The following is a 16,474-nucleotide window of genomic DNA, read 5'->3' as shown; positions in this document are numbered from 1 at the left end:
GTTAGCTACGAGCTGGAAGCAATCAATCAGGGAAATTAAGGAAAACAATCTGAGATTAGAAAAGATCAAGAAATCAATGGACAACTACGAGATGGAAAGAATCAAGGAAAGCAATCTGAGATTAAAGAAATCAATCAAAGCCAAGACGAAATCAATCAAGCCTAGACTTAAGGAATTAAGTGTATCCAAATCTGGAAAGAGCAAGATTTTGGGAAGCATATATAGAAAATCATTCAAGTCTCTCGTCAAACATAGCCATTGTTATATAACATTATTCATGGAAAGAATCAATTTCTTTCCAAGGATCAAATCTCTTGTGTTGGCAATTCTCTCCAGAAACCAAGCCTCTCTCAAAGTATTTAAATTGTATATGTACCCTAGAGTCACATAATTTGATCGAACCAAATACCCTCTCTTTATTCTACTGCAAACAAACATTGTAGCTCTACTAGATCTGTTGTGTAATAAGTTACACAAGAAAGAGAGAACAACACTGGTGAGGCATTGTATCAAAAGAAACGAGTGACATAGGAACTAAGCTATCGGTGTAGATCACACCATTCTTTGTGTACTCGAAGAAACTCATTCACTGAAAAAGAACTCCCTTGCAACCCAAGGGGACTGGACTAAGATTCATATTGAATCTGAACCAGTATAAGAACTCTGGTGTCTTTAATTTCTGCATCTTAAATTCTATCTTTACTAGTATCAAGTTCTTATATCTAGTCGACTAATCGCAAAACTAGTCAACTGATAGCTATTAAGTTTAAAAATAAACAATTCACTCCCCCCTTTGTACTTTCAATTGGTATCAGAGCAAGACTCACACTTTTCTTTTTGCTTAACAGCTTGTGAGAAAAGATCATGGCAAATTAAGTTATCATAGGAGCACTCTTTCAAGAAGGAACTTCCCAAGTATAGCCACCATACTTCAATAGACAACATTTCTCCCACTGGAAAGTACGTATGGAAATATATGCAAAGGCGTATGATGTTAAAGTGTGGAGAGTTATCAAAAAGGGGAACTATCCTCTGCCGGCTACTGCTCAACCTCTTGTTGATCCTAAAGATATAGACTCATACACAGAAGAGGAAATGGCGGTTGTGCAAGTCAACAACAAGGCAAGAAATTTGCTCTATAGTGCTATAAGTGGTGAAGAATATGAAAACATCTCCAGTTGTGATACAACCAAAGAAATGTGTGACAATCTTAAAGTCATATACGAAGGAACCAGCAAAGTAAAGGAAACACATATCAACATGTTGGTTCACGATTATGAACTCTTCTTGATGAAAGAAGGAGAATCCATTGAGGAAATATTTGCCAGATTCAGTAAAATCATTAGCGACCTAAAAGCTTTCGGCAAACCATACTCAAGTGGTGATCAAGTTAGAAAGATTCTTAGAAGCTTACCAACCACTTGGCAAACTAAAGTAGTCACACTTGAATCACACGATCTGAATAAATTATCTTATGATGAACTTCGTAGAGAACTCATAGCTTTTGAAAAGACATCCCAAGAAAATAAACCAAGAAGAAAAGAAGAAAACAATTGCATTCAAGGCCACAACTGAGATAGCTGAGAATGATATCGATGATGATCTTAAAGCTCTTCAAGAAGAAATTGCTATGATGTCAAGAAACATGGATGGTTTAATGAGAAGATTCAGGAATACGAGAAGAGGAAGAATCCCACCTAGGCGAACTAGGCAATACAATGAACAAGATAAGAATGATGAAAAATGCTATGAGTGTGGAAGATTTGGACATGTTCAAGCCGAGTGTCCCGATCTAAAAAGAAAAAACTCAAGAGGTTTCAACAAATATAAATCATTTAGAAGCTGAAGTGATGAAGACAGTTCAGAACACGAAGAAATAGTCTTTACTTCATGACAATTCTGGAAAACGATATGAACAAACTTTCAGGATGCTTGACAGATGAGGATACTTCAGACGACGAATGCAAAGATAACAATGTAAACTGCTTCATGGCTCGAGGTGAAACAAGCGAGGTAAGATCTTATAATTGTGAAAGATGTAATGAATTGCAGGATATTCTTGATCTCACTTTGAAAGAGTCTAAAAATGATGAATGAACTAAAGAGATTCAACAAAGAAGTAAAAGACTGGAAACTCAAACATGAAGTATGTTAAATCGAAAAAGAAGTTCTTCAAGAAGAGTTTGAGGAATTTCAAATGCAACTCAATGGCATGCGCAAATCCACCAGTCATAGTTCTATCATGTGAAACCAGGCGACTTACGAGTCTACTAGAAAAGGACCAGCCAGAACTGAGTCCACTAGTACTAACACAAATAAAAGACCCAAAAATAGGTCAGGAATTATGTGTCACTACTACAATAAAAGTGGACATGAGTACTCTTCTTGTCATTTTCGTAAGTCAAATATATCAGGATGGATTTAGAAACCCAAAAATAATCCTAAACCTAGTGACACTAACCAACCAGGACCCAAGCAAGCTTGGGTACCTAAAAGAAAGAAATCACTATATTTTGCAAGAACACCACAGAAGAAGTCGCAAAGGAAAATGGTACTTAGACAGTGCATGTTCCAGTCACATGACATGTAATAAAAACCTGTTCAAGGAAGTTACAAAAATAGATAGAGGAAGCGTTAAGTTTGGCGATGACTCAAAAGGAAAAATAATCGGTACCTTCAATAATAACTGTAATATCACCGAGGTTTATCTAGTTGATGGGCTTAATTACAACCTTTTGAGCATAAGTCAGCTATGCAACTCAGGATATGAGGTAAAGTTTAAGAAAACAGGTTGTTCTGTTGAAGATGAGACAGGTAAAACAATCCTCCCATGTAAAAGGTATGGAAACGTTTACATTCTTGATGGTTTTGAAAATATAGATGGTCATATCTGTTTAACTTCCATATCTGATGATCCCTGGCTATGGCATAGGAAACTTGGTCATGCAAGCATGCATCTGATAGAAAAACTTTCGAAGCATGAGTTAGTTATTGTCTTACCTAAATTGAATTTCCTAGAAATCATATATGTGATGCTTGTCAAATTGGAAAACAAACTAGAAACTCCTTCAAAAACAAGGATATTGTATCTATTTCTAAACCTTTACAACTGCTTCATATGAATTTATTTGGGCTTACTAAAACTGCTAGCATAGGAGGAAAATGATATGCTTTCATTATTGTTGATGATTACTTACGTTTTACTTGGGTGATTTTCTTATCTCATAAAGATGAAGCATTAAAAAAAACTTTGAGGTTTTCTGTAAGAAGGTCGAAAGAGAAAAGGGATATCTAATTACAACAATTCAAAGTGATCATGGAAGAGAATTTAAAAGTAGAGCATTCGAAGACTTCTGTAATGACCAAGGATATACTCATAATTTCTCTGCACCAAGATCACCCCAACAGAATAGAGTTGTTGAAAGGAAAAATAGAACACTACAAGATATGGAAAGAACGATGCTACTGGACCATTCTCTACCAAACCATTTCTAGGCAGAAGGAGTAAGTACATCATGTCACATTCTCAATCGATGTCTCATAAGGCCTATTCTGAAGAAAACTCCTCATGAACTGTGGAAAGGTAAACATCCTAATATTAGTTACTTTCATACCTTTGGAAGTAAGTGTTTCATTCACAATAATGGTAAGGACAATCTTGGAAAATTTGATCCAAGAAGTGATGAAGGTATTTTTCTGAGTTATTCATTAAATAGTAAATCCTTTAGAGTGTATAACAAACGAACGATGTGTGTGGAAGAATATGTGCATATTATATTTGATGAAAATAACTCCTCGGTCGAGAAAGGAATTATTACAGGTGATGAAGATCAAATTCAAGAAAGTCAGGAGACAAGCAAATCGCAAAAGTCGACTAATGGATCCGACGTTGTGATAGAGTCAACCAATGAAACCATCAACAATCCACCAGAACCTCCGAACGAATCGACTACTCATACAGTTCACCCAAACGAATGGAGAAGTGAACCTGAATACCCTCAAAAATTCATCATAGGAGATCCAAATGAAGGAATGAAAACAAGGGGAGCTCTCAAGAAGAAAGCAAACATAGCAGTGATCTCTCAGATTGATCCAAAGAAAATAGAGGAACCTCTTAAAGACTCAAGCTGGATGCAAGCGATGCAGGAAAAGCTTGATCAATTCGACAAAAATCAAGTATGGAAATTGATACCCAAACCTGAAAATATTCCTGTAATAGGAACAAAGTGGGTCTTCAGAAATAAGCTCAATGAGGATAGAAAAGTTGTAAGAAACAAAGTCAGATTAGTTGCTCAAGGATATTCACAACAAGAAGGAGTCGACTATGACGAAACTTTCGCCCCAGTAGCTCGACTAAATCTATACGAATTCTTTTGGCATATGCATCCTTTAAAGGATTCAAGATATTTTAGATGGATGTTAAAAGTGCCTTTTAAATGGTTTCATTGAAGAGGAAGTATATGTGAAGCAACCCCTTGGGTTTGTAGACTCAAAATTTCCATATCATGTGTATAAGGTAACTAAAGCACTCTACGGGCTGAAGCAAGCTCCAGGAGCATGGTACGAAAGGTTAAGCTCTTTTCTTATTGATCATGGGTTTACAAGAGGTAAAGTAGATACTACTCTGTTTATTAAAAGATCATCATAAGGTAATCTCATTATTCAAATTTATGTTGATGATATTATATTTGGTAGTACTAATCCTCTTATGTGCAAGAAATTTTCAAATCTTATGCAAAGTGAGTTCGAAGTGAGCATGATGGGAGAACAAACGTTCTTCCTTGGACTCCAAATACAACAATGTGAAGAAGGAACGTTCATATGTCAGACTAAATACACAAAGGAGTTGATCCAAAAATTCGGTATGAGCAATGCAAAAGTATTGGCACACCAATGAATCCCTTAATAAGTCTTGACAAAGATGAATAGAGAAAATCTGTTGATGAAACTAAGTATCGTTGAATGATTGGTTATCTTTTTTACCTAACTGTTAGTCGACTGAATATTATGTTTAGTGTTTGCAAATGTGCCAGGTTTCAGTCAGCTCCTAAGGAATCTCACCTGACTGCAGTAAAAAGAATTATTCGATATCTCATTGGAACTGTCTCTCATGGTTTATGGTATCCTCGTTCTAATATATTTAAATTAGAAGGTTTTTCAGATGGTGATCTTACAGGTGATAAGGAAGACAGAAAAAGCACAAGTGGAACATGTCAATTGCTTGCAAATGATTGATATCTTGGAACAGTAAAAAATAAGGATTAGTTGCACTATTCACAACTGAAGCTGAATATATTGCTATTGGACAATGTTGTGCACACCTACTGTGGATGTCTCATCAACTTGGTGAATATGAATTATTTTTTAACCCTATTCAAATTTTCTGTGATAATTCCAGTGCTATATGTCTTTCAAGAAATCCTGTACATTATTCTAGAGCAAAGCATATAGACATTAAGCATCACTTTATTAGAGATCATGTTCTTAAAGGAAACATAGAAATATCTTTTGTTGGAACGGCTGATCAATAAGCAGACATTTTTACTAAGCCTTTATTGGAGGATAGATTTTGTGCTTTAAGAGAATTACTTGGCATTATTTGCATTAATAATAAAGTTTAGGACTTATGTGCAATCAGATTGATTTGTATGTCTAATATTTTATTTCTTACTTTTTCATTAATTGCGCCTCCATTTTCCCTCTCTTTTTCTCTCTTTTCACATCAGTTGCGACGTTCAAAGATAGAAAGCCAATCATCATGTCTGCTCAACTGACGCCTTTTCCTTTTTTGTACTCAACCATCAGAACTTTCAGAATCCTTCTTTTTAAGGTGGAAATCTCTTTTCAATCTCCATCGTCTCTATCACCTAGAAAACCCTTCTCAGAAGCTCTTCCCAAACCAAAATCTTTCAATGGCTAAACACCCCAAAAACCCCTCTGCCTCCACTAGAAAAAGTACCCGTTGCAAAGCAAAACCCTCTTCTATGCCCCCAGAACAAGTAGACCTAGGGTCTAACCATTCTGAAGGTTTCACTTTCTCGCAGGGCGATTTGTCTGATCATTCTCAAATCTTAGGAGAAAAAGCTTTAGGAAAATGACCTATAGAAGAACTCGTTGTTTCCTCAACTCCAAAGAAATCCAAGATAGGTCTTTCTAGCTCCCTAGAATCTGACTTGAATTTCTGGGATTCTCCAAATAGGGATTTTTTCATCGCCTTGAAAGACAAGCACATTGCTCATGGAAGTGTAGTCGACCTTGATGACATGGAAGCCCCAAATTGTAAGGTAAGAGATCTTTTCGTCTATCAAGGATGGTCAAAGTTCCTCTCTATTCCTCCGCCTAAAGTCTATGAACCCCTAGTAAAGATATTTTATGCTAATCTTCGCTCTAGTAAATCTGATAAGTTGGAGTCTTTAGAGTTAGGTAAGCGCATTGTTCTTGATTATGCCATGTTTGATTCAATCTTTCCGTATAAGTGTTCTGGTTTCCCCATGCTTTTCAAAAATACCTGGCCTGATGATTTTGAAATTTCCTTTGATCAGGCTAAACGGTGTATTGGTGAGTGTTCTTCTGAAACCCTCCCCAACCAGTTAGGCCCAAGTGATGTTAGTTTCGAAACTCGTGTTCTAGCTCATATTGTAGCAACTACTCTACTTCCTCGCACTGGTCCCTTCTCCACCTTCTCTCAAAGAGACAACTTTCTGGTCTATCGTCTTGTGACCAAACTCAAAGTCAAGCTATCCTCCTGGGTCAACTTTATAATTGAAAGTGCAGAAGATCCCACTAGTCTACCTTATGGTATGACCATCACTCACATTCAGGAAGCTCACCAAATTTCCCTATCTGTATACTCTTTTATCTCTGTTTCGAAGTCTTACAATTCCAGACTCTTTGCAAGTATGGGGTATGTGAGTGTGAAAGGCTCATGGGTTAAGAAGCAAGAAGGTGAAGTCAAGCATGCTCCAATAGATTCCAAACCCAAACCCTCTGTTTCTCATCCTAGCCCTAGTGATCCTGACCTTGCTGAAAAGCTTCGTGCCATTGACAATCACCCCTCTACAATTAAAGATCTCCTTACAACCACTCAGTCCACTGTTAGTGACATTCATGTCATCTCCAAAGAAACATGGTCTGATGTATCCAAGATAAGAGTTGTTGTTCTCAGAGTAAGGGAGAACGATATCAAGGCATTCAAGGAGATTCATGACAGGTTTGATGGAATGAGCATTTCAGCCAATGCCAGCTTTGACCAACTGAAGGAGGCAATCTGCAATACTCTCACCTACATTCTGCGTCGTTAATGTGGATGTTTAAGACAATTTTTGTTGTGCTGTTTTTGGACTGATAAATCAGTCGTTGGACAATTTGTTTTATTCTTGTTTTGGTTTTTTTTTGCTATAACTCTGCTGCATATAATGCTATAAATCCTGGTTTAGTTCGTAGTTTGCTCTACTTATTCCCTCTTTGATGATGCCAAGAAGAGGGAGAAAGGATATATGTATGTATTTGCACAGGTACACAAAGTTTAGTCAACTGAAGGGTAAGTGCACATTGGCAGCTTGGCACCATTTGAGGGGGATTCAAAGATCCTCTGTAACGCGACTATAAAAGCATCAATAACAATAACCATGGACAAGTCAACTGATATCATTGAGGGGGAGTAAAATAAAGGGAAGTCGATTGTTGTTTATACATATATATTATTTTGTCATCATCATTGTTAGATCTGATTTTAATGATGCAAATAATATATTTGTTCTATGTGCAGGAACTCATGGATAGCATTCAAAGATTGAAGGAATCAATCAGAGAAGATCAAGGAATCAATGGTTAGCTACGAGCTGGAAGCAATCAATCAGGAAAATTAAGGAAAGTAATCCGAGATTAGAAAAGATCAAGAAATCAATGGACAACTACGAGATGAAAAGAATCAAGGAAAGCAATCTGATATTAGAGAAATCAATCAAAGCCAAGACAGAATTAATCAAGCCTAGACTTAAGGAATCAAGCGTATCCAAATCTGGAAGGAGCAAGATTTTGGGAAGCATATATAGAAAATCATTCAAGTCTCTCGTCAAACATAGCCATTGTTATATAACATTATTCATGGAAAGAATCAATTTCTTTCCAAGGATCAAATCTCTTGTGTTGGCAATTCTCTCCAGAAACCAAGCCTCTCTCAAAGTATTTAAATTGTATATGTACCCTAGAGTCACATAATTTGATCGAACCAAATAGCCTCTCTTTATTCTAGTGCAAACAAACATTGTAGCTCTACTAGATCTGCTGTGTAACAAGTTAGAGAAGAAAGAGAGAACAACACTGGTGAGGCACTGTATCAAAAGAAACGAGTGACATAGGAACTAAGCTATCAGTGTAGATCACACCATTCTCTGTGTACTCGAAGAAACTCATTCACTGAAAAAGAACTCCCTTGCAAACCAAGGGGACTGGACTAGGATTCACATTGAATCCGAACTAGTATAAAAACTCCGATATCTTTAATTTCTCCATCTTAAATTCTGTCTTTACTAGTATTAAATTCTTATATCTAGTCGATTAATCGCAAAACTAGTCAACTGATAGCTATTAAGTTTAAAAATAAACAATTCACCCCTCGTCTTCCATCACTTCCATTCCCTCTTCGAGAAGGGGCACGTCATTTTACAGCACCGGAGCTTCAACAAATCTATCAATCTGAGAAGAAGTACCAGCCATTTGTCTGCCTTGATCGAAATAAACAAGGACAATGGAAGAAAATGGGGAATGGCCACGTCGAATTTTGACGAAAGCAGAAGTATAAAAGACTGAAGAATGTAGGAGTTTGTAAAATTCTCTCAGGTAAATTGAAAAGCATAACACCCAAATGAAGGATTCCCCCAATTTATAGGAATGCAAATGTCCTGAGCAAAAAACTCAAGAGTCGCCAATCAAAAAACTGAAATGGCACGGGAAACGACACGGTGCCTGGGAAACGTGCGCCATGATGACGCATAATGGGCATTTATGATATCATAACTTGATGCAACGGTTCAACTCTGAACTAACGTAACGGTCCAATGAGACTCCTGAAGCGTCACGTTGCCACCTCGCCTTGAGGACCTCGTTCCACGCATAATGTTCAAATTTCTCCTAACTTTTGAATCAACAGAATCCACCCATCGAATTCGCCAAAGGGCGACCCCGATGGGTGGTGGGACTAATTATATGGGTCAAAATCTGACAACAAGATGGTTGTCTTTGAAAGGAATGATAAGGGGTCAACCAAGCCGTAATCGTACCCACGAGGCATAACAGCGGCGACCACCTCGGCCGCTGTCGAGATCGAGCCGTCAGAAGGCCTGCACGACAACGCATACGTCGTACTACCCGGGCAAGTAAGAAAGAGCGTGATCATGAGAGGGTCCGTTGGGTAAAGACCGTTGGATAAATGGGAAGGTTGATAATATATATATATATATATATATATATATATATATGAAAGGAGAAGGCAAGAGAGGGGGAATCCGATTCCAGAAAAGAGAGGAGCAATATATCAAAGATGAGAACAAGAGGAGATCCCCAACAACAAATCCCAACCCAGATTTGGCTACAACTTTTTATACTCATCATTATCTAATCAACAAAGATAAATCTCTTAGTTATCAACAACTTTCCCTATTTTTCTTCTGTGCTCTTACGAGTATGGTGCAAGCATATCAAAGATGTAAGCTCATCATTTATATTTGATGTCTGTTAGTCATCTTAAGAAATATTATACAAGCTTGGTCTTCTTCGATTTTTGTACTTGATATGTTTGGATCTAGAATTAATTATGTTTGACTAAAATTTACCCTCCATCTCTTAATTAATTAGTTTAACTAAAAGGTTTAACACTTTTTTGGTCGAACAGATACCAGGGATCCATTGGTTAATCGACACCAATTTACATTGATGAGAAGATCAGAGAAATATAAATAAATAAAAAAAGCATATTGCCTTATTGGTTATCTTTCCATTAATTTTCTCTTGAATCTTTAACTTCAAACCCCAAATGTATGTTGTTCCAGATTTTATATATTGTTGGTGGAAATTTGAAATGGAAAATTTCGTTAATTTATCCATTTTGGTAAGTAAGCTAGTGGGTTAACGAATTTATGATTTAACAAAAAATTAAATGGCCTTGAATTAGAAAGGAAAAAAAACCACCTTATGACGTAGACCCCCAGGTAAAAAAAAATAAAAGATAACGACAAAATAACCGTTAGGTATATAAAGAAAGCGAGTTTGATTTTAGAGAAATAATGACAAAATAACAGTCATTATCAAAATAAAGAATTTTAATTATCAATCAACAGCAGTTGTGATTACTTTATAGAATGTCATTCACGGAAAGGAAATAAAACCAACGAATGCATATCAAAAAAGAAAAAGGAGCAACAAAAATGTCACAAAGACAATACAACGACAATTGTAGGATCTCCATACAATCAAACTATATATATTATTATGTATAGAGTATTTTGCTGTGACGCGATACCCCAATGTCAACAGATGATAGAGAGAAACCTAGAGTAAATGGGTTGGTTTGAATTATTAATTAGCATATAATATATATTAGTAATAAATTATAAGTTTTGGTTGCGATAATGAAAGAGTTATTGCGGCGTCAATATTTAAATAGCACTTGCCCCAGTTTCTAGAAATATAACTACAGATAATACAGATTACAGCTCTTTCCTGTTCAAATGAAGTTGGTGAATCACAATCTTCAGAAGATCCTGACTGAAGTTTTCTGGGTTTTTTTTTCTTTTGTATCTCTAAAAAAAAAAAATCAGCTTCTTATTCAACTTGCGAAAAAGTTAAATAACTTTGGAGTGTTTCGAATGATACATTAGATTAGACCTGCCGGCCATCGTGTTGAGCGCAGGAGATTTTCTAATATATAGTCTTAGCTGCTTTAAGTTTTTTCCTTTTCTTAAATTGAAGCAATAATAGCTAGAAGAAACAAGCACAGCTGTAGAAACATTAAATCTCCGCCAATTTTCTTTGCAAATTTTGTTTAGAAATATTAACTCTCCCCTTTTTGTAAAAGAAGTTTTTTTGTAATTAGATTCAGTAAGTATTATTTACTTACGACTTCTTTAAAATCTACTCTCTCTCGTTCATTTTATACGACACTCTTTCCTTTAGTTTAGTTATCTAAAAAAAACTTTGACTTTAAACTTTTCATTTAATCCTTAATGATACGATTTAATATAGCCACATAAATATCATGACAGTTTAGAATAATATAACAAGATAACAAATGTATTATCTGAATTAAAATTTTTAATTATCAACAGACAACCGCTGTGATTTTTAAAATGACATTATGGAAGGAAAAATAAAACACTTATTAAATTAACTAATATGCACTGACGATGTAACTAATTTCACACTATTAAGTTACCTTTATCTGCTATAGTAGGTAATCTATCTTATTTTTAAGACTACACATAAAAAAAATTACACATCTGTATATATAAGTTAACAAATTAAATAACACTCACATAACGGAGACTGATAATGTACGGTTGATGTAACAAATCTAAGATCGATCTCGACCGAACATATATACTGTATACATATAGGAGTACTTTGCAGTGACGATATCCTAATGTCAACTATATATGTTAGAGAGAAACCTAGAGTTAATGGGTTTATTTGAATTAGCATATTAATCAATTTGTGCGATAAAAAAAGAGTTATTATTGCGGCATCAATATTTTAAAATAACTTGCCCAGTTCTAGAAATAAAACTACAGCTCTTTCTTGTTCAAACCAAAGTTGGTGATCACAATCTTCAGCAGATCCTAACTGAAGTTCTCTGAATTTTATTTTTTTTCCTCTCTGAAAAATCAGATTTTGGAGTCTATCTCGTTAAATACAACAAACCTACTGGCCATCGCGTTGCAGAGATTGAGAATAACTTATATAGTTCAGCTGCTTTTTAGTTTTAATTTATTTTTTCCGTAAAGTTAAGCAACAATACTCAGAGAAACAAGCAAAATATGCATGTAGAAAGATTAATTATCTGCCGACAAAAGTGTGGGCATTCGGTCAGTTCGATTTGAATTTTTTAGTTTCCAATTTGGGCAGAGAGAAATCAAAACTGAACTTAAATTTTATCTAGCTTCAGTTCAGTTTTTAAAATTAGGATCAACTTAAATTATATCATGTACCAGTTTCTAAGGACTTAGAAGATATGAACATGTAGGGGTGGGTCTAGCCAAATCCCCACCTAGGTGTGTGGCAAACATGCGGGTCGGGTCGGATATGGATGGGTCAAAACGGATCATGCAAAAATGGATAAAATATCAGTTTCGACCCATATTTAATACGGATAGAAAATAGGCTAACCAACGGATAATATGGCTATTCATGGCTTGCTAAATATGATCATTTTTGGGAGTATTCCTAATTTTCCAAACTTGAGGAACCCCATTTTGAGTCTTTACAAATGTAAGAGTTAAGCACAATGGTTATCCATTTCTCAAATGAATAATATGTATCTTATCCTTGTTTGACCATTTTAAAAGTTCATTATCCGACCTATTTAATTTTTAGTGGATACTATGGATCGATAACTGTTTTTTAATCCATTTTGGAACTACTGCCCCACCAATCCTTTGGTGACTTTTGTTAAAAAGAAAAAGATTTGTTAGAATGAATTAAAGGATTATTTCCTCTCAAAATTTGGCATATGAAATTCGAAACGTTGAGATGACAAAAAAAAGGGTCATTTGGACTTGTGGAAATATTTCATGACTTGGTGATTTTGAGGCAACGGATATGAGGTCAAAGATTTTCTTGAAAGAAACAATACGTAATGATAGAGTAATCAATTTACTATTTTTTTTGGGAGCGAATTAGTCTTACTAATAGAAACTAAGACTACATAATTTAGTAACCAATGAAAGTTGTATTCACACGGGTACGCGCAAAAAACTCGGGTTCAATAATGAATCGCTACGGAAAAAGGTGGGTGAACCCAAATGGTTCCCATAACGGGGAGCCGGCTTGGCTGAGGGACGAGCCCTCGCCCCTCTGGTCAAAAAGTTAATACGGACTCGGCAACAATAGTGATTTGAGTCCCAAAGAAAGAAAGTTGAAGGTTCCGAAACTTTTCACACGTGCTTTTTACTTGTATTATTTAAAGCAGTATATAATAATCATAGACAGTGAGAACACAATAAGCAATATACTTTCAATCAATTTCCTCTCTTCTTTTCTTTCCGCAGCTTCTTTTTAGTCAACACAATCATTCAAGCAAGTAGTGTTATATATAAAGACACAAGAATTATTATTCCTGACAGACAACATCTGAAACGGATATCATTTTCGCACAAACTACTCTAAGGTAAGCTCTTTACAAGAAGTCTTATCCCCTTAATTTGTCTTCCACAAAATATCTATCTAAGATACTGATTGCGATTGGAATTTTATGTAGAGCCAAGATCTAATCCTATATAAGAGAGAACTGATCATTGAGGTGACAGACTTCCCAATAATGGATATGTCATCGGCTACATGGTGGTCTGAAATGGTATGACAAATTAAATAATAGTACGTAATTAATATATATTTTCTTGCTAAAGTTTTTCCTATGATTTTATATACGTATCTTGAATTAACATTTTCTTTGGTGACAAATACAGGAGATTATGAATATGGATGATCTTCAATACGTTGAAAACTGCCAGACGATGACCTCATCATTCGATGAATTGCCTTTCAATAATAATTACCCCTTCTCCCCTTGTACCTATGGTATTCAGGCTGCTGGAATATTGGAGGAGAAGCCAGCTTTTTGCAATTCCAGAATGGGAACTGAACACCAAAATACCTATTTCTCTTCTCCTTCTTCGTCTCCTCCGCCTTCTTCTTCTTCCCCCAGCGTCATTTTTTTTTGCAACACCAAATCACCATCAACCCATAACTACCAAGAAAATTACTTGAACAGCTCGGTCAAGACTGAGGTTCCATCTGGACCAACTACCATAAACTTCTCGTCTCAAACTTGTCCAGATTCTGATTATGACGATAGTCAGCATCTATTCCAGGCCATGGGATTTACCGCTGCTGATATTACTCAGAAGAAGAGTACTTATAGTAGAACTCCTTTGCAAGCACAAGACCACGTTCTCTCAGAAAGAAAACGAAGAGAACGCCTCACCCAGTGCTTCATATCTTTGTCTACCCTCATCCCTAACCTAAAGAAGGTACGTATTACTATATTTTCTCTTCTTTCATCATTTTATGTTAATATAGCTAATTACTCAATAATCTTGATGTACTACTTTAATTGTTTGTTCTTTAAAAAAAAAAAAGGATTAATCTTGATCATGAAGTGCATGCTCCATATCTTAATTACCTCCGATCCACTTTATTCTATAGCAATTCTAAATTTGTACTCCTACTTGAGATTGATTGTGTCCAATGGCAGATGTATAGTGTTAGGATGGGTTCAATTGAACTCACAGTTTTTACCGTAGATATATACATGTGAAAAACCTTAAAAGTCAGTATAAACATATTATTGTTTTGAACTCGTATTTTCAAAGAACTTTTAACATCTTGAACCCATTAGAATTAAATCTAGAATTCGTTTCTAATAACTGTGTGTTTGTTAATGTTCTAACAGTTGGACAAGGCATCAATACTAGGAGATGCGATTAAATACATAAAACAACTGGAAAATCAAGTAAAAAGCCTTGAGGAAGAAACAAAGAAATTTAGCAAGGAGCCAGTGGTTGCAGTTAAGAGAACTGGCCTGCTCTCAACTTATGTTAACTCCTCATCTTCTGAAGAAAACTCCAACATAAGCAGCACCAACAAGTCAGTCCCAGAGATTGAAGTTAGAGCTGCAGATGGGAATGCTCTGATTAGAATTTATTGCAAAAAGCAAGCCACAATAATAAAGGAAATATTCAGCCAAGTAGAGAAGTTCAATCTCACTATCATTAGTAGCAGTGTCATGCCTTTTGGCGACATCAGCACCTACATAACCATTGTTGCTAAGGTACTAACTTGGTCCTTCAATATTAATTCATTTAATTTTCAATTACGTCCAATTGCCTTATTTTGCTAATATTTTGAACAAAAATTTGAAACAGATGGATCATCAGCTGAACATGACAGCAGAATATGCAGCTAAAAGAATACGTGAGACTATAATGAAACTCATCAGCAGTCATATTGACGTTTAGCGAAGCCAGCTCTCTAATTGCATAGAGAATTTCAAGATTATCAGAAGCTAAGGTCTTTGGATCTGTTCTTCTCGTTATAGTGTTAAGTGATAATATGTTAATTTAGAATTTAAGGGTGGGTCTCATGACTTGGTTTTTGAGAGGTTTTCATTATTGTATTTGTGGACTGGGGCTTTGGTATTTTTTTCGGGTCACAAGTTGGAACCCGTTTAACAATTGCCCCACTTGCTACAATTGAGGATGGCACCCTCTCTTTTTTTGACAAGTCATGGAATTCCACTAAGTGGTCTTCTTTTGTTCTCCTTTGGGGGGACTGCTACACACCATGCACGTTAATTTTGACGTTTGCTCTTTTTTTTTTTCGTTCGGTTTTTGGGCTTTAGGTAACTAATTTTTGGCCTTTGTTGTATAATATATACTTTTTTGTCTACATGTCTTCGTGGTGTAATAAACACAGGTTTATTGGATTTAGTGAAACCCTTGTCTTTATGTTGGAGATATATCAATGTCACCGTGCAAGCAGCTCTCGACTTCTTTAATTTTGTGCTACTCTAAATTCTAATTGACTAAATTTTGATCAAATTCAGTTCTATACATTCGTGACATATATATAAACCCCAATTTGTCATAGAAAGAAAATTTGTTTTCCATGTCCAATTGACCACAAAATTTCCACTTTCTTAATTATTGAATTCACAGTACGCCCTTTTCTGAAAAAATGATGAAATAATGAGACGATGAGGTATGCTTCTAATTTGCAAAAGTTTATCCCGAGAAACGATATATGTAGTATTTATTTCAAGTGATTGCAAATATTTTGGTGATCTGTCCATTTTGAATATAGAGCATCAGATCTCCAACAAATACGCCCTTGCAATATAAGGCTAGTTGCATTTAATTAAAAATGATTGTTTGTCAACGGTAATGTTTACTGCAAAAATTTAAAATGGATGTTGTATGGTGAGTCACTGCTTTTGTAGTTCCATTTGTTTTTCGCTATATCTTCTAAGTTTAACAGATCCATGAGCAGTAAATGCATGAACCGTCATGAACAATCTTTTGGTACCAGCTGAAAATCATATGAAAAGTAAATTGACCAGCTCGTAGTTACCAAATGAGAAATTAAGTAGTCCAGTCTATATATTAGCTAAACGATAATGGGATTTGGCCAACCTACCATAACTTAAAAGTAGAAAAAAAAAGAAGAGAAAACGGAAAAAAGATATAGTGAAGCCTATCCATAT

The 16,474-nt window shown here is 35.5% G+C and overlaps 2 protein-coding genes across 2 annotated transcripts; both read left to right on the top strand.

Moving 5' to 3' along the window:
- The first annotated feature begins 966 nt into the window (after window positions 1-966).
- On the top strand, window positions 967-3,122 carry LOC138885311 (uncharacterized). Its single transcript, XM_070166247.1, has 4 exons — window positions 967-1,389; window positions 1,502-1,814; window positions 1,928-2,013; window positions 2,607-3,122. The coding sequence occupies exons 1-4, from the start codon at window positions 967-969 to the stop codon at window positions 3,120-3,122; spliced, it is 1,338 nt and encodes a 445-aa protein (XP_070022348.1).
- A 10,171-nt stretch (window positions 3,123-13,293) lies between these two features.
- On the top strand, window positions 13,294-15,719 carry LOC104222064 (transcription factor bHLH18-like). Its single transcript, XM_009773245.2, has 5 exons — window positions 13,294-13,381; window positions 13,472-13,567; window positions 13,680-14,243; window positions 14,666-15,043; window positions 15,138-15,719. The coding sequence occupies exons 2-5, from the start codon at window positions 13,532-13,534 to the stop codon at window positions 15,228-15,230; spliced, it is 1,071 nt and encodes a 356-aa protein (XP_009771547.1). The 5' UTR covers window positions 13,294-13,381; window positions 13,472-13,531; the 3' UTR covers window positions 15,231-15,719.
- Window positions 15,720-16,474: the final 755 nt, after the last annotated feature.

The sequence above is a fragment of the Nicotiana sylvestris genome, chromosome 2 (assembly GCF_000393655.2).
Source record: "Nicotiana sylvestris chromosome 2, ASM39365v2, whole genome shotgun sequence".
NCBI classification, from domain to species: Eukaryota; Viridiplantae; Streptophyta; class Magnoliopsida; order Solanales; family Solanaceae; genus Nicotiana; species Nicotiana sylvestris.
Note: the sequence above shows the minus strand (reverse complement) of the source record. Positions and strands in the feature narration are given on the sequence as shown.

Coding starts and splice junctions, on each gene's coding strand:
- LOC104222064 (XM_009773245.2), top strand. CDS start 13,532: ATGGATATGTCATCGGCTACATGGTGGTCTGAAATG. Junction 14,244..14,665: donor TCATCCCTAACCTAAAGAAG/GTACGTATTACT, acceptor ATGTTCTAACAG/TTGGACAAGGCATCAATACT. Junction 15,044..15,137: donor ACATAACCATTGTTGCTAAG/GTACTAACTTGG, acceptor AATTTGAAACAG/ATGGATCATCAGCTGAACAT.
- LOC138885311 (XM_070166247.1), top strand. CDS start 967: ATGGAAATATATGCAAAGGCGTATGATGTTAAAGTGTGGAGAGTTATC. Junction 1,390..1,501: donor CATACTCAAGTGGTGATCAA/GTTAGAAAGATT, acceptor GAGAACTCATAG/CTTTTGAAAAGACATCCCAA. Junction 2,014..2,606: donor CTCGAGGTGAAACAAGCGAG/GTAAGATCTTAT, acceptor AACCTGTTCAAG/GAAGTTACAAAAATAGATAG.